General features: G+C 41.2%; 1 protein-coding gene across 15 annotated transcripts in view; it reads right to left on the bottom strand.

Annotated features, from left to right (window-relative positions):
* ACOXL (acyl-CoA oxidase like) overlaps positions 1 to 24,644 on the bottom strand; it is a 360,428-nt gene that overhangs the window by 186,326 nt on the left and 149,458 nt on the right. For all 15 annotated transcript variants that reach the window (XR_011425932.1, XR_011425936.1, XR_011425935.1 and 12 more), the window contains one exon: positions 5,847 to 5,963. Coding sequence is in view for 10 of the 15 variants with exons in the window: in XM_070235145.1 (XP_070091246.1) it covers positions 5,847 to 5,963 (117 nt within the window). In the remaining 5 variants the exon portion in view is untranslated. The remainder of the gene's footprint in view (positions 1 to 5,846; positions 5,964 to 24,644) is intronic.

The raw sequence follows: 24,644 nt of genomic DNA, 5'->3' as shown, positions 1-24,644 counted from the left end.
AAAGTGGTATAATATCAATTCAAGGTGGACACTGGCAAGATACAGATGGATATTACGATAGTCAAAGTATTCATGAGGAAAAAGAAAAAGAAAAAAGTCCAGGTAGAAGCCAAGAGAGGAGATAAAAAGAAATACTAAAAAATACTCTAAAACCCCCAAAAAAGGAAAGAAAGGGAAAATGAAGAAACCAAGAAAAGATAGAACAAATGTGAAGCAAGTAGCAAAATGGCAGGCTTAACTATATTAGGAATTACAGTAAATAAAAATGAGCCAAACGTTAAAAGATTCTCAGACTGGGGCTGGTCCGGTGGCATAGTGGTTAAGTTTGCGTGCTCCATTTCAGTGGCTTGGGGTTCATGCATTCAGATTCTGAGTGTGGACCTACACACCACTCATCAAGTTGTGTTGTGGCAGCATCTCACATACAAAACAGAGGAAGACTGGTACGGATGAATCAGGAACAAAATAAGGATGTCCACTCTTTCCATTGCTGTTCAACACTGTAGTGGAGGTTCCAGCCAGTCCAATAAGGCAAGAAAAAGGGGGAAAAAAGCATAAATATTGGCAAGGAAGAAATAAAACTCTCTTTATTCACTTGTAATATGATTGTGTATACATAAAATCTAAAGGGTCTGTAAAGAAACTACTAAATCTAATAAATGAATTTAGTGAGAATATAGGATACAAGGCCAACATACAGAAATTAATTACATTTCTATATGATATTAACAATTGGTAATTAAATTTAAAAAGCTGTTCCATTTGAATAAATTTAGCAAAAAAAGTGAAAGATCTCTAGACTATGAATTATAAAATACTGCTAAGAAAAATTAAAGACCTATATTAATGAAGAGATATACACCATCTTTTGGGTTTTGAAAGACCCAATACTGCCTGAATTGCTTTATAGATAATGCAATCACAAATAAACCCGAGCAGGGTGTTTTGGGCAAGAAAACTGATGAGCAGATTCAAAATTGCATGTGGAAATGCAAAAGACCTGGAATAGCCAAGATGATTTTGAAAAAGAACAGACTTAGATGACTCGCGTGACATGATTTCTTTCTCTTTCTTTTTCAACAGTTTTATTGAGATATATTTCACATACCACAGCATTCACACTTTGAAAATGTATAATTCAGTGGTTTTAAGATTATTTACAGAGTTGTGCAACCATTAGCCTCTAATTTTAGAACATTTCATCACCGCATAAAGAAACCCCAAACCCATTAGCAATCGCTCCTCACTCCCTCTTCTACCCCCTAGTCTGTGGCAACCACTGCTCTATTTTCTGTCTCTCTGAATACAACTATTCTGGAAATTTTATACCAATGGAATCATGCAGTATGATCTTTGTGACTAGTTTCTTTCACTGGGCATAATGTTTTCAAGGTCCACTCCTGCTGTAGCACATATTGGTACTTCATTCCTTTTTATCGCCAAATAATATTCCACTGTGTGGATATACCACATTTGTTTATCCATGTCTTAGTTGATAGACATTTGGATTGTTTCCATGTTTTGGGTGTTATGAATAATGTTGCTATGAACGTTCATGTACAAGTTTTGGTATGCACAGCTGGTTTCATTTCTCTTGCATTATGTACCTAGGAGTGGAATTGCTGGGTCATGGCAATTTCATGTTTAATCTTTGGAAAAACTGCCAAACTGTTGTCCAAAGTGGCTGTACCATTTTACATTCCCTCCAGCAATGTATGACGGTTCCATTTCATCATATCTTCACCAACGCTTGTTAGTATCTTGTTAATTATAGCCATCTTGGTGGATGCAAAGTGATAACTCAGTGTTGTTTTGATTTGCAGTTCCCTAAGGAATAATGATTTTTGGCATTTTTTCAGGTGCTTATTGACCATTTGTATCTCTTCTTTGGAGAAATGTTTGTTCAGATCTTTGTCCATTTTTCAGTTGGGTTATTTGTCATTTTATTGTTGAATTGCAGAAGTTTTTTATAAGTTCTACACGCAAGTCCCTTATCACACATATGATTTGCAAATATTTTCTCCTATTCTGTGGATCGTCTTTTAATTTTCTTGATGGTGTGTTTTGAAACACAAACAGATTTTACTTCTGATAAAATTCAATTTGTCTATTTTTTCTTTTGTCACTTAACGCTTTTGGTGTTATATCTAAGAAACTATTGCCTAACCCATGGTCGTGAAGATTTACTCCTGTTTTCCTCTAAGAGTTTTATTCTTTTAGCTCTTATATTTAGGTCTGTGCTTCATTTTGGGCTAATTGCAATGGACGGAGTGAGGGAGGGGTCCAACTTCATTCCTTTGCATGTGGATATCCAGTTCCACCAGCACCACTTGTTGAAAAGACTATTCTTTTGCCCATTAAATTGTCTTAGCACCTTTGTCAAAAATCAGCTGACCATAAATTTAGGGCTTTATTTCTGTCTTCTCAATTCTATTCCATTGATCTATTTGTCTGTCCTATGCCAATACCACACTGTCTTGACTACTGTAGCTTTGTAGTAAGTTTTCAAGTAGAGAAGTGTATGTCTTCCAACTCTTTCTCCTTTTTCAAGACTGTTTTGGCTATCCGGGCTCCTTTTTGTTCCATGTGTTCAAATTTTTAAAATCAGCTTGTCAATTTCTGAAAAACAGGCTTCTGGGATTTTCATAAAGATTGCACTGAATCTTTACTTTAATTAGAGGAGTATTGCCATATTAACAATCTTAAGTCATCTGATCTATAAACATGGGACACCTTTCCAGATATTCACATCTTCTTTAACTTCTTTTGTTAAATTTACCCCTAAGTATTTTATTCTTTTTTGATGCTATTGTTAATGGAATTGTTTGACCTCATTTCATTTTTGGATTATTCATAGCTAGGATATAAAAATACAATTGATTTTTGTATATTGATCTTGTATCCTATAATCTTGCTGAACTTGTTTATTAGTTTTAACAAACTTTTAGTGGATTCCTTAGGATTTTCTATTTACGACACCACGTCATCATCTATAAATAGAGATAGTTTCACTACTTCCTCTCCAATCTATATGCCTCATTATTTTTCTTGCCTGCTTGTCCTTGCTAGATCATTCAACATAACGGGGAATAGATGTAGAGAGAGCAGAGACATCCTTATCTTGTTCCTGATTTTAAGGAGAAACCACTCAATCTTTTACCATTACATATGATTACATAGAACTGTAGAATTTTTATAGATGACTTTTATGAGATAGAAGAAGTTCCCTTCTATCCTAGATTTTTGAGAGTCTCTTATGATAAAAGGGTGCTGGATTTTGTCAAATGCTTTTTCCACATATGTAGAGATGATCACGTGGGGTTTTTTCACCTCTTCTATTAATGTGGTATGTTACATTGGTTGATTTTTGTATGTCAAACCGACCTCACATTCTTGGGATAAATCTCACTTGGTCATGGTGTATCATGGTCATGGTGTATCATGGTCATGGTGTATATTTTTTTTTATATGTTGCTGGATTCAGTTTGCTAGCATTTTGTTGAAGATTTTTACATTGATATTCATAGGTTATTTTGGTCTAGAGTTTCCTTCTAATATCTTTGCCTCATTTGGGTATTGAGTATTGTAGCCTCATAGAATAAGTTGGAAAGTGTTCCCTCCTCTTCTAAATTTTAGAAGGATTAAAATTACTAATCCAATCTCTGTAGTTGCTATAGGTCTGTTCAGATTTTCTGTTTATTCTTTATTCAGTTTTGGTAGTTGGTACTTTTGTTGTCCATTTTTTATAGGTTATCTAATTTTTGGCACATTCTTGTTCATAATATTCCCTTATATTCCTTTTTATTTCTGTAAGGTCAGCCCCACTACCTGATCTCAAGACTTGCTATAAAGCTATGGTTATGAAGATGTCTTAGAGAGGACACAGAAAGCACTCTTCAGAAAAGAAAAAATAATGGGTAAATTAGACGTAATCAACATTAAAATTTTCTGCTCACCAAAAAGCGTCACTAAGAAAATGAAAAGACAAAACCCGGAATGGATGAAAATATCTACAATAGGTAAATCTGACAAAGAACTTGCTTTTAGAATATATAAACAACTCTTATAAGTCAGTAAAAAGGCAAAGAGCACAATTTAGAAAAATGTGCAAGGGACTTAAAGATCCCTTGTGAAGAAAATACACGATGGCCAATGAGCACAGGAAAAAGTTCTCAACATCATCAGCCACCAGGTAAGTATGAATTTAAGCTGCAATGAGATACCATTTCATACCGCTTAGTCTGGATCAAATTGCGAAAGAGATGGAACAAACGTCGGTCAGGATACAGGGCAGCTGGAACCCTCATACATCGCCCGAGAGAGTGTAAAATGAAAAGCTGGAAGTTTCTTATAAAACTAGACAAACACGTCCCCAATTACCCTGCACGTCCTCTCTACGTTTTTACCCTAAGAAAAATGAAAGACTGTGCAAGAATATTCACTGTGGCTTATTCATAGTAGCTAAGAGTGTGGAAACAACCCAAATGTGCATCAGTGAGAGGATGGATTAAAAAATTGTGATTTATTCTTTTAATGCTACTACCCAGCAATAAAAATGAACAAACCACCAACAACATTGACAAACATCAAGACGTTACGTTGAATGAAATAAACTGGACACAAAAAAATACCTCCTGTATGATTCCATTTATATGAAGTTCAGGAACAGACAAAATCAAGCTACGGAGGTAGAAATCAGAAAGGCTGTCTCTGCCGTGGGGGTGAGGTGGGGGCCAATGGCAAAGGGGCCCGAGGGAACTTTCTGGGGTGAGGGAAATGTTTTATATTTGGTTTGAGTGTTCATTACACAAGTTGATGTGGTTGTCAAAACTCATCACACAATACACTAAAATCTGTGCATTTCACTGTATGCAAATTAAACCTCAAAAACATTGTAAGTGAAATGTTGGCTGTAAGTAATTTACGTATTTTTCCAGGTGGCTTGGATCTCCCTTAGTGTTGTTCCTGAAGCTCAGTCTGCAGGATTCGCTGTTCGTGCACCCTGGGATTCCAGGCTCGACGGCAGTAAGAGCAGAGCTGTGCCCAGCGAGCCCGTCCCAGCCAGGCCAGCAGCAGCTAGGCAGCCCCACAAGCCCAGCACACTGACTACGGTCTCTCCCATGACCATCTTTTTATAAACCCTGGCACGGGCTTACTGAGGGGTGCAGGAAATTTCAAACACACATCATTTCTAAATTATTCAGAAATTAATTCTTGTCCTTATCACTGAGAAGCAGGGTTGCACAGGGAGGAAAGAACAGAGGATCAACATCCAAAGTTTGGAGTTACATCCCAGCCCACCTGCTCCTGGACCCTGTGATTTTAGGCATTCTCCAATTTTCTGGTCTTTAGAATACAGTGGCGACACATAACTGCCCAGGCCACCTCCTAGGGCCTCGAGGAGGAAGAGTGGAGAAGCATAGACAAAACCTGCTGTAAAATGTGAATTTCCATGTGAATTTACAGTAGTTACTGCTGTTTCATTCAATAGCCTGACTCCTACCTCCCTCAAGTGCACACACCTTGACCTATTTTTGAAAACTTTACTGTAACTTAGAACCTTTATAGAGGTAGAGAAATTTGAACCATTTAAGTTTCTTTCTTTCAGAAATGCTGGAGAAACACTGGTTCGAGTCTTCTCAAATTCGCTGTGGATCCCATTCATCTGGATATACAGACAACCAAGAGCCGAACATCACTTTTAAGCCGAGCCCTGCATCTTAACCACAGATGCTTTCCTGCTTGCAGGTAGAAAATGAAGCCTCTGGCTCTCTCTCCTCTCACTCCTTACTAACGCCAGGGCCTCACACTCACCTCCAGAGGGCAAACCCTGAGACCCATCTCACCTGCTGGCGAAGGTCAGGGCCAAGGCCGTGGCCAGGTGCGGCATCAGCCGAAGGGTCTGCGTTTGGTGCTCAATGATCTTGACCTCTTCCTTCGCTTTGGGCCCAAACTGCCTCCGGCTAGAGAGAAGCAAGCAGACACAATTTTTACCAAAATCCAATAGGCAACTTCATTTCCAGAGCTCAAAATTCTAAGCAGACATTTGCCGTTCGAATACATCAGAACACAGAATGCTCGAGCCTCCTGAAATGAGGTTAAGATAATAAGATATCACACGTTTCTGAATACAGCCCAACAGAAAGCTCTTCAGCTCTTGTGGAAATTAACCTTCCCACCATGGCATATATTCAAAGCAGCGCATCTATTTCATACACAGAGTAATTTTTATCCGTTAACATTTACATGGCATTTTATCATTCCAAGTGCCCCACGATCATTAATTATTCAGCTTTAATAAGTTTGTGACATAATTAATAGGATGAGAGCAATACCCTAGAACATATTTCAAAAGGACATCCTCAAGAAGGAGGCGATGCTAACCCAGTGCTCCTGTCAGATTCACAGGCGGGTCATTACTTTCAGCCCAGCTCAGTCCCCCTGCGGTTCCACACGGAGGTCTTCTCCTCCTGCAACCTTCTCCACACCCTGCCTGCAACCCTGGGCCCTGTGGACAGCTGCTGCGTTTCGCTCCGAGGCAGCTGTGTCAGGGCAAACCCCGGTCTTCTTCACAGCAGTTTATAAAGCAGTGTGGGACTGTCCCCACAGGCAACCCCCACAGTCAGAATCCCGCGGCTGCAGACTGCCAAGAGCCTGGCCTGTCAGAGGTCACCCCTGTGCCCCGTGATGCTCCACAGTCCTGGGCTTGGAAGCCTCCTGCCTTTGAACGCCTCCGACCTTCATGTTGATTTCTGAAAGAACATTTCACACGCACATGCATGCCCACATGCACACACATATGTGCACGCATACACAGGCGTGCACACACAGGTACACACAGTGCTTTGTTATCAAACAGGCAGGGCAAACCTGTGCTTTGGACACCAGTGAGGTGAGGATATCTATCCATCAATCACTCGAGGAGAGAGGGGAAACAGCAAATGTTTTAAAATTTTATATTAATAGACTTTCTTAAACATAATTTGATGTTTTACTATTGTCTTTATTTGTAATTAAAAGAAGGGTACCATGATCTCTTAGTGCACAAGGTGTCTAGAATTCACAGTCTGGACCTGTCGTGTGGGTGGGAGGTAGTGGGGACGTAGACGACAGTAAGCACACACAGGGCAGCCGCTTCAAGCACTCTGAGTGCAGGCTTGTTTTCTACGAGCACGGAGTCCCCCAGCACAGTGTAACCACCCCGCAGATGGCCATCCGCGGAACACCACCCCGCCTGCCCTCCCTCCACACCCTGCGTCCATCCCAGCACACACCCAAGCCCCGCGGGGCATGGCACCCAACGAGCCTGTCAGGCTGGAAGGAGATCTCTCAGCTCTTGCTGGATCATTGTGAAACCAATACAAAAAGCACTGATCCGATAATGATGTCATCGTAATGTCAGGTCATTTTCCAAATTCCGTTTGTCCCCACTCTCTTAACTTTCATTTTTACGTGCGTGATCATACTGTAGCTTCATCTACGGTCGCTGTGGCTAAAATCTTGTCTACCGAAACTAGACATTGCCACACGCGATTCACTCATCTGCGGGATGCCTGCTCTCTGCCGGCACCACACCAGGTGCTGGGCGGCCACCAGGGTCAAGAAGGCCACTGAACTCACAGCCTGGGACATGGAGAGAACCAGACCAGGTGGCATGGGCGGGAGAGCCTGGTGCCCCCACCCACCCACCCTGTCAATCAACAGGATTTCCTATGTGCTGCCAGAACGTCGTTGTGAGAAACTTCACCCACACAGGGACAGCCAAAGAAGCAACTGATCACGGCACCTTCTAGTTTTTGTCCTGCTGAAAAATCATTACAATAACAATACAGTTTTAGACAGCGTCCCATCAAATTTTCTGCTTTTGTGTGCGAAGTGTTTGTCTTGGCCCCGCACAGAGCAAACACTCAATATTTGCCAAATGAATGGGTTTTCCCAACGAGGACATGCAGATGAAGCATGGCAGGATGGCTCACTCAAGACCGCAGGGAAGGTCTTTGGATGTCAGATCTGACCCCTGACCTGGTGTGCCTCAGTTTCCCCAATAAGGCACACCTTGTAATCATCCCATTTCCTCTTTGGCACTCCCAGTTGAATTGGGGTGACAGGCGCAGAGCAGAAAGAGGCCACCACAGGTCCATTTGGGGACAGGCCTCCCAGTGCCTTTCCCGGTGCTGAGAGGAAAGGAAGAGCTTAGTTAAGGCACTGCCGAGTTACCAGGTGATTTCACAAAGCTCAGGAGATTTCACAAGAATCTGCATTTCCAGCCTTTCTTGAACACTAGGGAAATCTGGCAACTCTGAACCCCATTCCCATGATGTCATCTCCTGGAGCTCAGAGGCCGTTGCTCCTCCAGTTGGGGCATGGCTGTCCCCTGCTGTCCCCAGAGTCCTTTCCACTCACTGTCTGTACCTGCAGGCCGGGGAGGCACTGAGTTTTCAGCCTCTGCCACGGTGGATTTCTTCTTTTCATCCAGAATAAATTTATTTCAGCATCCTAAATCGTTAATTAAGCTCGGAGACTATGATATATGGCAAGCATAGGCATTCTGTATGAGTCTATGAATTCATTAGGACTCCTGGAGGGCAACACAGCTCTGGCCAGCTCATACAGAAGGAAATCCAAATGCCTCCCGTGGCATTCCAGAGCGACTTGGGCCCCAGTTGAGTGCCCCAGCTGCTTTCCCTGCTGCTAAGCCCTTGACACCTTCCCATCCTGGGCCTCCGTCCAAGCAGGGCTCCTTGCCTGCAGCCAACTTCACCCCTAACTGCCACACATCACATTTTTGCTGGCTCAGCCAAAGTCCTTCTTCCCATTGAGACTCCCTCCCTCTTCGCCACGCCCCTTCAAAAACCAAACCAGACCAAGGCAGGAAGCTGCGTCTCCTCAGAAGGCCCTCAGCACTTCAGCTGGGATTCCTCCCACACAGGAGCAATTTTCCCTTTCCTGCTGGCACTGTGTGCACCTGTGTTAACCTCAAGTTTTGATGCTTTGACATCTGGGCCCTTGTTGACCCTGGAGGGACTGTCCCTCCCAGGGCCAGCCAATTCCTAGAGCAAGCAAATGACACCTCTGCAAGTACATCTTCCGTATGCAAACTAACCAACCCAGAGCCCATACCCCCACCACCTCCTTTATGGGGCTCTCACACTCTAGGCCACTGTTCCCCTGTGCCAGTCACCCCAGGGCTGGGTACCAGACAACCAGAGACAACCTCCATACTCCAGAGCCCACTGAAATGATTGAGACTAGCTAATCCTAAGTCTGTTTAGCCTGCTTACCCTGTCTCACCCGTTCCTTCCCACGGAAACCACCATAAGGGCTCTTGTCCACGATTTCCCCTTGCTCCCTGCTCCCTCTGCCTCCTGACTGCCCTGGTGCTTCCCTGTGTGGCATGGCGGGCCCCTCCCCTTGGGAACTGTGAGTAGCAAGTTATCTTTTCAATGGCAGTTGTCTACTGACCTGCTGGCCTCCCCATACTTGAACAACACTAAAACCTGTATTTTAAAACCTCACTTGTGGCCAGACTCACAGCTCCCTGAGGGCAGGCCTGTTCCATCTTCAGGTGCCCCAGCTCGACCGGGTGTGAGCGCTCAGGAAAGACTGAAGGCAGGATGACAGACTGACTGTTCTGCCATCTTTCAGCAGCTCCACACCCAACGCCTCCACCCATTCACCCTCCGCTTCTTGGAATGTCTGCTTGTTATTAGATGGTCCAATAAAAGCTTAACTGTCAGACACTGGAGCGCTGGGTGGGAGCCAGTGGGCAATGAGGACAGGGATGGAGGAAGCAAGTAAGATGAGGGACCCACCCTGCCCTCGTGCCCAACAGCCCACCCCACCGCTGGTTTGTTTCATTTTGGTTTTTGATGTTTTGCCAAGGACTAGAAGGAAACATATGAGTGGGCAGAAGGCAGGCAGCACCTGTACTCTTTCCCTCCCTCTCTCTGGCCCAAGACACTGACAGTCCCCAAAGCACTGGGCCGGGGGTTCCTGCTAGCTCCTCACCCATCGGATGTGTTCTCTGGCTTTTGCAGGGGAATACATGACTCTAAAGGCCAACGATCCTTCTCCTGCCCAGGGATGTAGCCAGAAGTCATCCCCATGACTGCCACCATCTGTCCCCAAGCTGGCAGCCTGGCTCCAACAGAGGCAGCAGCGAGAGGGGACCTCAAGACTTGGTGCTCTGAGAGGGCTTAGCCAGTGCAGGAACCCTGCCCTTCCACTCTGTGGTCACCCCCTTGTGTGTGCTCTCAGGCCCCCATCGACCGCACTGAGGGCCATGCTGGTCCAGGCCTGCCTCTGGTTGCCAGTGTCCTGGCACGCTGCCCTGAGCACAGCTCACGGGGCTATAATCCCTGCAGCTGGCCAGCAATTACCGCCTGCCAGACGTTTTTACTGTTCCAGTTTATGATCTATATGGACACAATATTCTTCCTGTCCTTTTCCTCGGCAGGGTTACTATTTTTCTTTAAAAACCCATGTAAAGGCTGTATTTTTCTCTGTAAACATAATTTTTATTTCAGTGCGGGAAAAAAACCCAAAGTCACTGAGCTCAAATTTTTCATGGTCTTTAAAAACAAAAAGTGACGCGCGTGTGCACAACAACATCCACGTGAAAATAAAGCCGAGGCTCCAAGAGGGCTGTGAATGATGCCATTTAAAATTATAGATTGGAAAAGCTATTTCTGGATTCCAGCAACTCTTAAGGAATAGAGGAAACATTTATTTTGGGTTGTTTTATTTCATTCCCACTCAATTTTGAACACGGCTGCTTAAAGCAACATTCATGGGAAGTGACACGGCTATTAATCACCAACACAGCTACTGCACGCGCAGCCTCTGGGGGAGGCCGTGCTGCCTGCCGTCCCAGCTCTCCCTCTGCTCTCTTCTCCCAAAGGAGGCCAGTGACCTACTAAAAAGATAATTGCTTCGCATGTTTCCTGCTCTACAGCATCATTGCATCAGTCTACTCTGAATGACATCCAGTCAAATTGGAAGAAGGAGAGGAGATTTGTGGCTGGGCCTCTGCCCTTGACCTTGAGCCTCCTCGGGGTGCAAGCTGGTTTGGAGGCACCCCTGCTGCCAGAGGGAGGGAGGACAAAACCCGCCTCCTTTGCTGTCAAAGTGCTGACCTCTGCAGACAAAAGCTGAGCAAGTTCCTGGGCCCAGGCCACACTCCCGTTGGCCACCTTCCCTTATTAATAACTTGGGCACAGACAGGACTCAAGGGAGCCGTGATTGGCTGCAAGTGGACCACTGCACCCCATTCTCACCGGCCCCCAATGGAGACCCTCCCAACCCCTCAGAGAGCCCACAGCCCATCTGTCCCCATGTCTCCCCTGTCTGTGATGCTCCTGAAAATAGAAACCCAGAGGGAGAACATGTTACAAAGGATATTTAAATGGCACTGGCTGGACTTGGCAGATTTGGTTCAGCCAGCCAGCCAGGATGTAAAAACCTGGCTTATTATCAAGTAATGTGTGCAACAGAAACCCTGACTCCTAGTCCCAAGCCTCACCCTACCCAATCCCAACCAATCCCACCCTGGGGTCCTGGGGTCAAGCTTAGGATCATGGTAGGGGCTGGGCTGCACACAACTCTTGCTTTTTTTTTTTTTAAAGCTGAATATTTAATAGCTTGCTCTGACAAAGCAAGCCTGCCTTGAACCATCAGGCTCAATATGTTACATCCACCATGTTTTAGCTATCATTCTTCAAATGGGCAACTTTCAATCCATCTGTAGGAGAGACGTAAGAGGGTGTGTGTGTGTGTGTGTGTGTGTGTTTAGCATATAGATAGTGCTTCTTTAATAGTAGCCTTGATTGTGATTAGATATGTCAATTGGCCCCAAGGAAGGACAAAAGTGCCTTCCAATTCTGCAAAAATCCCAACAAGTAATTTTTGCACCTTCCAAACACTTTTTTTTTTCTCCCAACCCTCAACCATCTATCAATCCAACCACCACGGAATAGATGATCCTCAATGGTTGTGATGGGGTCAATGACAGTGACAATTTTTAAACACAAGAAGATTTCAGATATGCAAAAAAAAATGAGAGTGCTTTGGCATCAGTGACAGAAAGTCTATAGAGAGAGCAGGGACAGCCACCCCAAACTCACAAAAACAGACATGAGAGCCCATGTTTTGTTGGCCGGAGAGTACAAAGAGAAAGCGCCTTTTCTGTTCCTTTTCTCCCTTTCTCAAAGGTCACACCAAATCAAAACGCCAGGAACTTAAAGGCCCTCCCCAACAGGAAACCCATGAGTCTAATGTCTTGGCTAGTATCTGGCAGGGGCTGACATTCTGCTATCTGAGGCTGCAAAGACTGTCTACCCAATCCACAGGCACTGGAAGGGTAGTGCCGAAGGGAGCAGACCGCAGACCCACAGGGATTAGGACCAGGCCACTTCCTCCCACCAGAGGATGGATGACTCCAGGGGGACCCCAGAAGCCCTTCAGATAAGAGACAACAAGGCAGAGTAAACCTGTAGCTCTGTCTCCATATTTCCATTGGGTGAGCCACTTCTAGCCAACATTATAACCCTGGTGTATAACCATTGTAACCCTGACCATCAAGGACTAGCAGAGAGCAGGCCTGGGTCACCCTGGATCTGAAGGTTGGCCAGTTCCAGCTTCTTCTCTGAGGGCTCAAGTACACAAACAAGAGTGGGTCTGACCCAACATACTATGGCTCAAACCCCTTCACAATAAGTAGCAGCGAACCTGGCTGCCTCTCTACTGAGTTTGTTCTTATCCTCTTCTGGTACCTCACGCTGCCCATGGGAGGCTGTAATGGGGCCAAGTCGACATCACGTCACCTTAGTCATTCCAGGAGGGGAGGCAGGAGCTAGCGGTTAAAACCCAGGCTTTGGATCAGACAAACCTGGTTTGCACACAGACTCTGCCACCTGCAGTGTTACCCTGGGCAAGTTACACAAACTCACTGAGCCTCAAGCTCCTCAACCATGAAAAGGGGCTCACGGTGACTGTGAGACTAAGTGAGACAGTGCCAACAGGTGTTTAGCACCATGCCTGACACACAGTAGGTGTTCAAGGCATGGCAGCTGTCATGAGCACAGTCGTTACCATTATCCTGAGTTCCTAGGAGTACCTTTTATTCTACCCATCCTTGATCTAGAAAAGCCACTTTAAAATGTCCCCAAAGAAGCCCTCTTTATTTTTTTCTTTAACCCGAACAAAGCACTAACCTATTCTGCATCACTAACCCTGTTATAAAAAGAGTTCCAGGGTGAAGAGGAAAGTCTTTTTCACCCAACCTTAAATTAAAGAACGAAATTGCTGATAGAGAAGAAACTGAGCTGTCTATGGACCAGTAAGAAAAATTAGGGGCCGGGGGTGGAATCACATGAAGCTTCCTGAAACCACCTGCCCTTTTTACGTCCCTAACAACAATGGCCAATTTTCTTCTCCCCAAATTCCAGGGAGGGACAAGACGGATGAAATAAAGCCAGAGAAGCTGGTGTGGGCAGAGTCTTCCAGCACATGATGTCACCATAGAAGCAGCGGCTTCTTCCTGGAGTCAATCAGCACCCCCTAGAGAGGGATCCAAACACCACTCAGATGCTTCTCACACAAGGGAAATTAATTTACTCTTCAGAATTAGAGACTTTGCAATATCTATGAGTGACATGGTGGTTAATGTTAGTTGTCAGAACTGTGATTCCTTGAGATTTTTCTTTTAAAGAAATCCCATCCTAATGAATGCAAAACAAAATTACAATGGTAGGATACATGGAGCCATAAATTATAGCTGAGACTCCCTGGGGTGGCCTAATGACTTCACTGTGGAATTGCTTTCAGATTTTAAAAAATTTTTATAGAGAAAAAAGTCTTCCATCATCAGCACCACTGCAAAAGCCCCCAGCACTTCGGCCATTAGAGTGAGGAAGCAAGAGGGCTGACCCCCCCGGGAGCCAGCGCTTCTCTCCTCTTTCCCCTCCATCCTATGGCAGGTGCAGAGGCTGGAGACGGCAAGCCTGACACCATCCACGTTCAGTGAGAGAGAGGGAGACAAATGTTGAGGCCCCAAAGCTCTCCAGGATCCCCCTTCACTGAGATTGGGCATCAGGGGATGAAAGCCAAGGAATGAAGCACTTTTCAGGGCTGGCATGCATTTCTTAGTGCTTTAGGCTGGCTTTAGACTGTCCTTGGCAATGGGACATGCCTGAGTAGCTTAAGGGCTGGCTGCTGCCTCCGCTTTCCCTCTCGACTCACAGTCTTAAAAGTAAAGGGTACCCATAGGCTCTTAAAACAACAGCAGAGTCTTTCAGTCCATAAACATGGTATCTCTTTCCATTTATTTAGGTCTGATTTCTTTCATCAGTGTTTTATGGTTTTCAGCATATAAGTCCTACTCCTGTTTTGTTAACTTTGAATCTAAGTATTTCCATTTTTATGAGCAGTTGTAAATGGTATTATCTTTTAAATTCTGGTACTGTTGTGTTCATTGCGGGTGTATAAAAATACAATTGATTTTTGTATGTTTACTTTGTATCCTGTGACCTTGCTAAACTCACTTCTCAGTTCTAGAACTTTTTTGTAAATACCTTGGGATTTTCTGTATAAACAATCAAGTCATCTGAATATAGAAACAACTTTATTACTTTCTTCCAATCTATATGCTTTTCTCTTGCCTTATTGCACCGGCTATAACTTCCATCGCTATGTTGAAGGAGAGCGCTAAGAGCAGATAACCTCACCTCAGCCTCAGTCTTAGGGGGCAAGCATTCAGTCTTTCACCGTTAAGTATAATGTTGACTGCACATTTTTTTGTAGATGCTCTTTATCAAATTAAGCACCTTTCTCACTATTCCTACCTGAATGAGAGTTTTTATCAAAAATGTTGAATTTTTCAATACTTTTTCTGCACCAAATGACAATGATTATGTGATTTTTCTTCTTTAGCCTATTAATTTGGTAGATTACATTGATTTTTGAATATTAAACCAGCATGGCATCCTTGGAATAAATCCTACTTGGTCCTGGCATATAATTCTTTTTATATATTGCTAAATTCTATTTCCTAATATTTTGCTAAGGATTTTGTGTCTATATTCATGAGGGATATTGTTCTGCAGTTTCCTTTTATTATATTGTTTTTATTTGGTTTTGGATCAGGATATGACCAGCTTCGTAAAAAGATTTGGAAAGTGATTCTTCCTCTTCTATTTTCCAGAAGAGTTCTACAGAATTATTCTTAATTCTTCTTTGAATGTTTGGCAGGATTCTCTAATGAAACCATCTGTTGGAGATTTTTTAAGGAATGTTTAAATTATTCAATTTCCTTAATAGTTATAGGGGTATTCAAATTGTCTTACGTATTGGGTAAGTTGTGGTATTTTATGTTTTTCTAAGAATTGGTCCATTCATCGAAGTTTTCAGATCTGCGTTTACAGAGTTGTTCCTAGTGTTCCCCTATGACCTTTCATGTTTTCAGTGTTCGTAGTAATATCCTCTATTTCATTTCTGATATTAGTAATTTGTGTTTTCTCTCTTTTTTCTTTGACAGTCTTGCCAGAGGTTTGTCAGTTTTATTGATCTTTTCGAAGAACTAGCTCTTTGCTTCCTTGATATTCTCTATTTTTCTGTTTTCAATTTCACGGATTTCTGCTCTTATCTTTATTAATTCATTCTTTTTTGAATGAATTTTGTTCTTCTTTTTCTAGATTTTTGAGATGGGAGCTTAGATATTGCTTTGAGGCTTTTACTCCTTTCTAACGTATGTATCTAGTGCTGTAACTTTCCCTTTCAGCACTGCTTAACCATGTCCCGTAATTTTGATATATTTTATTTTCACTTCCATCCAGTTCAACGTATTTCTAAAATTTTGCTTGAGAGTTCCTCTTTCTACTATGGGTTATTTAGAATTGTATTGTTTAGTTTATAAGAGGTTGGAGATTTTCCTGTTGTCTTTCTGTTACGAATTTCTAGTTTGAATCCATTGTGGTCAGAAAACACAGTCTAATGACTTCGATGTTTAAAAATTTTCTGCAGTTTCTTTCATGGCATAAGATATGGTCTGTCTTGGTAATGTTAGGTGGGCACGTTAAAACAATGCATACTCTGCTTTTGCTTAGCAGAATGTTCTATAGACGTCAACTAGATCCTGTGGGTTGAGGGTGTTGTTGAGTTTTTCTATATCCTTCCTGATTTTCTAGCTAGTTATTCTACCAACTATTAAGAGACAGATGTTGAAATCTCCTAGTATAATTGAGGATTGGCCTACTTCTCCTCTCAGTTCTATCATGTCTTTTATTTCATGTATTTTTCAGTCTGTTGTGTTTTACACACACATTTAGGAATGCTGTATCTTTCTGATGAGTTGACCTTTTTTTTATCATTATTTAATGTCCTTCCTTGTCTCTGGTAATTTTCTTTGCTCTGAAGTCTACTTTATATAAAATTAATATAGCCACTCCTGCTTTTCTTCAGTTAATATTTGCATGATATATATTTTTACATCCTTTTACATTCATTGCCTATATTGTTATATTTGAAGTGAGTTTCTTACGGGCAGCATAGAGTTTGCTCACATTTTTTAATCCACTTTGGTAAGCTCTGTTTTTCAACTGAATTATTTAGGCCATTTACATTTAATGTGATTGTTAATATGATAGGACCTAAGTCTGACTTCCTTTTCATTGTTTCCTCTGTTTTTCATTCTGTTGTTTTATTTTTCTTGCTTTTCTTTAGGTTACTCGAACATTTTTAATTCCATTTTGATGTATCTATAGTGTTTGTGAGTGTATCTCTTTGTATAGCTTTTTTAGTGGTTGCTTAGATTTTATATTATATATACATAACTTATCGCAGTCTACTTATGTCCTCATTTTACCATTTCAAGTGAAGTATAGAAACCTTACCTGTCTTGCATCCCTCTCCCCTCTTCTGTGTATAACAGTCAAATATTTCTTCTACTTTTATTTAGAATCATATCAGACAGTGTTATAACTTTTGCTTCAACAGTCAAACATAATTTGGGGAACTCAACAGAAGGAAAATCTATTGTATTTATCTATATTTTTGCTTACTACATTCTTTCTTCCTTCCTGATATTCCAGGTTTCTTTCTTTTATGGTTTCCTTTCTGCTTAAAGAAATTTCTTTAGCTATTCTTTTGGGATAAGTCTGCTGGTGACAAATTCTTTCAGTTTTCCTTCATCTGAAAATGTCTTGATTTCTTTTTCATTCCTGAATAACATTTTGCTGGTTTGCAATTCCAGCTTAATAGTTCTTTTCTTTTAGTGCTTGAAAAATGTCATGCCACTTCCTTTTGGCCTCCATGGTTTCTACTGAGAAATCTGGTGTAATTCAAATTGTTTGTCATTGCTTTCAAGATTTTTTCTTTGTCTTTAATTTTCAGAAGTTTCACTGTGATGTATGCCAGAGTGACTTTCTATGGGTTTATCCTATGGGTTTCTCCTGTTTGCTCAGCTTTTTGGATCTGTAGGTTATATCTTCTGCCAAGTTTGGGAAGTTTTCAGCCATTATTTCTTCAAGTGCTTTTTCAGCCCTGCTCTCTTTGTCATTTCCTTCTGGGACTTCAAGGACACAAATGTTAGATCTTTTGTTATAGCAGACTATGTTCTCCACGTCGTTCAGATTGAGTTCTTTCCATTCGTTTTATCTTCTAGTTCATGGATTCTTTCCTCTGTTCCCTCCCTTATGCTGTTGAGATCACCTCCTGAGTTTTTTATTTAGATTATTATATTTTTCTGTTCTAAAATTTCCATTTGGTTCTCCTTTATATCTTCCTTTTCTTTGTTTAGATTTTCTATTTCTTTGCCAAGACTCTATTTTTATTTATGTTTCAAGTATGCTTGTAATTGCTGTTTGAAGCATTTTCATGAAGGCTGTTTTAAAATATTTTTCAGATTTTTCTAACATCTCTGTCATCTGAGTGTTGGCATCTATTAATTACCTTTTATCCTTCAGTTTGAGATCTTCCTGATTGTGGGTATGACAAGTGATTTTTGATTGAAACAGATACATTTTCACATTACATTGTGTGACTCTGGATCTCCTTTAAACTTTCTCAATTTCTCTGACACTCTTGTGGCAGGCAAAGGAATCATTAATGACTAGTGGAGGAAGAAGTTCAGGTTCCCCACTTTGTTTCCATTGACACTCAAGTGATGGGCGTGAGTTCCTCATTATTGCTGAACAGGTGTGGGAGTTCTGGCTCCCCATGTAGTCTCCACTAGGGTGGGCAGAGCACTCTGGCAGTGGGTGGAGTGTCTTTACTGCTAAGTGGTAGTGACAGTTCTAACTTTCCACTCAGCCTGCTTTGAGGCCACCACAGCAGGAGGCAAGAGGAGGTGCTGGGTAGGGATAGATGTCCAGGGTCCCCACGTGGCCTCTACTGACACCACGGGGAGTAGGGCCTGTTTCTTCCTGGCAGGGATGAAAGTTTTAGCTCCCTGCTTGGCTTTCTCTGACACCACCACGGTGATAGAGTTGGGGCACCTCATCACAGCATGGGGAGGACAGAAGTTGAGGCTCCCCACTGGCCTTTGTTGACACGGGTGGGGTGGGGTCACGGTTCTTTCTGTGGTGTTTGACTAAAGTAAACCAGCATTATCGAAAAGTTTTCTGTGTTGCTAAGTGTCCTTTCCTTGTCCTTTGTCTAGAAAAAACAGGCTTTGTTGGGACTGATGTTTTGGCTGCTCTTGTTGGGGTTTCTGGGTTGTCAGCTTTACCAGTACCCATTCTGGGATAGACGAAGTGAAAAGAAACAAGGGGACTCTGCATTATGTCATTCGTCAGATCTCCAGGTCCCAGATGGTCTGCTTTCTTGTCTCCAACTTTCAGAGTCATCTTATGTTTGTCTTATACGTAATGCCCAGGCTTTTAACTTGCCCTTAGTGGGAAGAATAGGGAAAAGTACATGTACTCCATCTTCCCAGTAGTATAAGTCCTATTGCAAGTTTCTAACCATGACATATTTATATTTGAATTTTAGTAAGTTTATCTGGCAAAAGTGTGGTAATTGATTAATACTATTAGATTTATTTAACTTCGAGGTACATAAAGAGAGAGATAGACACAGAAAGAAAAAAGATCATGCATAGACGTTAATGTATAATATACATCATATTTCCTCCATTAAAAAAATCTCTTAAAAACATACCACTAATTTAATAGTAATCTATCATGAATAAGGAAATATTACATGGTAAATGTGTGCAAAATTACAGACACCACAAAGTCAGAAAAAATAAAATGGACAAGTATGTGTGTTACAATCAAGAGATAATGAATATCCCCAACAAATATTAATATCTTCAACTAGTAATATATCACGGAGAGTTCTATATCCTGCTTTTCTGTTTACCTAATATTTCATTGTATGCAATTTCCCATGTCATTAAATATCCTTGATTGACGATTTTAATGATTATTTCTTCAGGATAAATTTCTAGAAAAAATAGCACTAGATCAAAAAAATGGAAATCTTTTTTAAAGCTTTTGATGTATATCACCAACTCATTTTCCAGAAATATTGTATGAATTTTTGTTCCTTCTCTCAGCGTATAACTTGCCCTGCTTAATACACTTCTGCCAGATCTGAGTATTGTCCTTTCAAAAGTCTTTGTTAATTTAGTAGAGTAAAAAATTATCTCACTTTAACTTGCCTTTCCTTGATTACTAATAAATTAATTAGTTTGCTTACATATTTATTAGCCATGGATATGTCTTTTTCAAATTGTCTGTTTTCTTATGTGCTCATTTATTTACATACTGTGGTGTTACTATTTTTCTTATTTATTTATAGAGGCTGTTTATATATTAAGGAAAATAAACCATTGTTAGTCATATTTGTTTAGATGTTTCTCTACTGTGTCATATTTTTAGCTCTGCTTTCGAAATATGCACATTTTAAAATTTTTATATCATCAATTTAATCTAACACTTTTGCTTTGGGATTTTTTTCCTATTAGGAATGTTTTTCAAACTCTACAAAAGGATGAGACTTTTTTCTTCATCTGTGTTATTTTGTTGTTTTTGACTTTAGAGATAGGCAGAGGTGAGAGATGTAGGTCTACTCCAGTGAGACACAGGAATAAATCTACCCACATAGTTAACTGCAGCAAGTGCCACTAGGCTGACCCAAGAAGGATGTATGAAGGTGAACAGACTCTTGTTCATATCTGCTTAAAATAGCCATTCCCTGGTTCCAAACAATTCCCTTGATCTTCCTCCTTCCAATCGACTTGGCAGACAAGTCCTTGCTTTAACCTCTCTCCCACTTTATTCTCTAATCTGCCAGGAAATTAATGCAAGTCCTATGCCTCCCTAAACACAGCTTTTTCCAAGCATCCTTTTTCATCTTTGACTCTAAAATTGAAATAATAAGTAAAAGCAAACTTTGTTATTCTGTTGGCAACAGAATATGTGCCTTCAAGGAATATTTATTTAAGGAAAAAAAATCTCTTTGAGTGGGTCTGTATTGTAATAACCACCCCTCCCAGCAAAAACTAAACACTTCATCCTCCATCTAACAGTTTCTATCTACCCAGTTCTTGGGCCTCATTTATATCCAGCATCTGGATGTCAGGTGTTGGATGAACACATCAGTCACCAAGGCTTAAAACACAGCAGTGAGAAGTCCCCTCAGCTGGAGTTGTCCAAAGAACTCATCACTGGTTTGCTGCCCTGAGCCACAGATGGACCTGCATGGTGCCTATCACAACTTCAGTTTCTCCAGGACTTCATTTCAGGACATTCTTCCTCACCATCCAGATTTCGCTGCGACACTTTGCACAGAAGTATCTGCCTAATCTGTTACTTGGCCCCAGTCCTCTCCTGGGCATTCCCAAAGGGCAACGCCATCATATGGGTTATGACAAGCCCATCTCATTTCTTTGTACTCATGTATCCTTGCACAAAATTGAAAATTACAAGGAAACAACATGACAGTTGTTTTCTTTACAAAAACATTTCCAAAATTAGCAATTTATTATGCCTGTGACAAAAATAATTCATCTGCTTTGCAGGGATACTGCTTGGAAATAAACTTCCACAGGGTCATTTGAGTTTCTGTGTACGATGTTAGGATACTGGAAATTATCCAAATCATGGGATGCCAAAGAACGCAACACAAAGTGACAGCCTGGGTGAATGCATTTCCAAGAGGTTGGGGAGGCTAGTGGAGGCTGGAGCACAGAGAACCTGCCAGGAGTGAGGAGGCCAGGGTCCTTGTACCACCTCTTTCAGGACTGAACCTGAAATAAAGCACATTTCTGAACTTTCCTCAGAACGGAAACATGATTTTCGCCCTGGCTGGACTCCACTACTTTTGCTGACCTGCATACAACGGTACTGATACTCAAACAGTTTTCACTTAATCACTGAAAATTATGTCTAAAACAACACTTAAAGTCTCTGGAAATCATCCTAAGGGCATTAAGAAAGTGGAGAAAGATCTATCAAGAAAATCTAAACCTAACTCTATTTGAGCCACCACCCACTCACATCCACTTTGTTCTCCCACTCCCAAGTGGCTCAGTGTGACAGAAGCTGTACTGTGGGCAGGTGCAACCAAGATGACAGGGTTCCCTCTCCTCCTGGCTCCCAGGCTAGAGCTACGGCTTCATTCAGGCCACTGGCATCTCTTACTCCCTCCATTCCTTCACTCCCAGCTCCATATTACAGAAGCCCCACTCCAGGGACGTACAGTCAAGAGAACTGGGGCTCCCTTCCCCCACCGAGCCCCCATTCTTAGGGCAGAAGCTCTACTCCAGACACAGCAGGTCAAGAATCCTGGATCCTGAACATTCCTGTCCCAGCTTGCTTCCAGAGTGGAGGTCTTATGGCCAGGAAGTGTAAGATGAGAAGCCCAGGAGCTACTATCCCTGCCCAGAGTTCTGCATGCAGGGGTGTCGCTTTGGGAGAAGTAATTCCTTGTCCTACCACCAGCTCTGATACAGTGGTGCAGAGGCTCTCCCCGGGAAGAAAGGCAGGCCACAAAGAGCAGAAAGCTCTGCAGCTTTGCCTCAGGAGACTAACTTTAGCTGAAACAAAGCATGGAGAAGATCATGCCTATGAGTGTTGTCACAAACAATGGAGATCTTGGTATGAGCCATTAACAGTTGCTGGTAGCTCTATAATTCTTTCAGCAACAAGCGAAAAAATGATAAGCTTGGCAAAATGGTAGATCAGCTAGAATTTACACAGAAAGAATCAGGGAAAGAGACAGCTAAGAAGAGACTCCTGTGACTGGAGCAGCCTCAAAGACTGGCAACACTCTGCCCCTACAAAGGGACGCAGTGTTAACTGGAGCAGACCTGGCATAATATATGTTTCAGGGCATTATCGAAAACAATATAACAATTAACTAGTGATTGATAGGGGCTACAAATTGGTGTGATACCAATAGACGCAGATAATCAAAAGCTTATTAGGGTAGATGAGGGGAGGAGACAGTCAAAGAGAGCCCAGGCAAAACCAGTCCTCCCAGGAACCCAGGAAGACAGTCACATGCTCAAGGCTGCACCCTCTCAGGAGCGACATTAGAGACTGCACATTGCAAGAGGAATATATTTCAGTGAAATAGTCCAGCCAAGTCACTAAACAAATAAATAAGTAAACAACAACAAGCCCCAGAAGTGGGAAATCAATATTCAGAGTGCTACAATATTTATCTAAAATGTTCAGTTTTAAAAGAAAATTACAAAACATGCAAAGAAACACGTAAGTGTGACTCATAGACAGGAAAAAAAGCAGGCAATAAAAACTGCCTTTGAGGCAACCCAGATATTGGGCTTATGAAACAAAGACTTCAAAACAGTTATTATAAGTATGTTCAAAAAAAATTAAAGGAAATCATGTTTAAAGAGTTAAAGGGAGGTATGATGACAATGTTGACAATCAAGTAAATAATGACAATCAAATAAAAAATACCAATAAAAGGAAACAAACGGCAATTCTGGGGTTGAAAAATAAATAACTGAAATGAAAATTTTCACAGGAGAAGCTCAACAGTAGAGTTGAGCTGGTGGAAGAAAGAATCAGTGAGTCTGAACACAAATCAACAGAAATTATGCAATCTGAAAAACAGAGAGAAGAATGAAGAAAAGTGAACAGAGCCTCAGAGTAATGTGAGACAGCATTAAGCATATCAACATACACATAATGGGAGCACCAAAAGAAAAAGAAAGAGGAAGGAACAGAAAAAAATATTTGAAGAAATAATGGCAAAAAAACTTAACCAAATGTGATGGAAAACATAATCTATACATCCAAAAAGATCAATCAACTCAAGTAGGATAGCACAAAGAGATCCATCAGACACATAGTAAACATTTTGAAGCCAAAGACAAAGAGATCTTAACACAGTAAGAGAAGAATGACTCATCACATACAAGGGAATACCAATAAGATTAACAGCTGACTTGTCATTAGAGAAAATGGAGGCCTAAGGGCAATTCATAGGGTTGAAAAAAAAGTCAAACAAGAATCTTACATCCAGCAAAACTATCTTTCAGAAATTAAAGTGAAATAAAGACATTCCCAAATAAACAAAAACTGAGAATTAATTACCAGCAGAACCACCTTATAAAAAAATACTAAAGTAAGTTCTTTAGGCTGAAAGCAAGTTATACTAGACAGCAAGTGAAATCCACACAAAAAAAAACAAGGAGCACCAGGAAAGGCAATTACATAGGCAGTTATACAAGATAGCATAATTGCATATTTTTCCTCCTTTTTTCATTTAACTGATTGAAAAACCACTTCAATAGAATGCTATAAATATAATTGTATTGTGAGGCCTATAATATTCAGAAATGTAATATATTTGACAATAACTGCACAAAAAGGTAAATGGGAACAAAGTTGTGTTGGAGTAAGGAAATGACACCAGCTGGTGCCCCAAATCCATATTGAAGCCTGAAATGGTAAACAGGAAGATTAATATAAAAGCTCTATAAATATGTGTTTGCTCTCATTTCTTCCTTTACTTCAACAAAAGAAATAAAATTACATAAAGCAATAACTATGACAATATATAGGTGGCTTTGTAATGTCTACAGAGGTGATATGTATAACAATAATAGAGAAAAGGGAGGAGGGGAATAGAGCTATACAGGAGTAAAGTTTCTATGTCTCTCTGGAATTAAGTTAATATAAACCTGGAGTAGATTCCAATAAGTTAAGATGTGTATCATAAGCCGTAGAACAACCACTAAGAAAATAACACAAAAAATATAACGTTAAAAATCACTAAAGGAATTAAAATGTTGCACCAGGAAATATTTACTTAATGCAAAAGGAGTCAGTAAAGGAGGAACAGAAGAACAAAAAATATAGAAAACAAAAAAGCACAATGGTAAATGTAAATCCAACCTCATCAATAATATTAAATTTGAATGTATTAAATATCCAATAGAAAGGCAGGGGTTGTCACACCAGATTTAAAAAACAAGACTTAACAATATTCTCTCTATAAGACGCACTTTAGATTCAAAGATACAAGTAAGGTCAAAGTAAAAGGATGGAAAAAGATATATCATGCAAACAGCAACCATAAGAGCTGGAGTTGATATACTAATATCAGAAAATAGACTTTAAAATAATGTTACTAGGGATAGAAAGGAACATTTTATAATTGTCCTTTAGGAA

Source organism: Equus caballus, chromosome 15 (genome assembly GCF_041296265.1).
Source record: "Equus caballus isolate H_3958 breed thoroughbred chromosome 15, TB-T2T, whole genome shotgun sequence".
Classification (NCBI taxonomy): Eukaryota; Metazoa; Chordata; class Mammalia; order Perissodactyla; family Equidae; genus Equus; species Equus caballus.
Note: the sequence above shows the minus strand (reverse complement) of the source record. Positions and strands in the feature narration are given on the sequence as shown.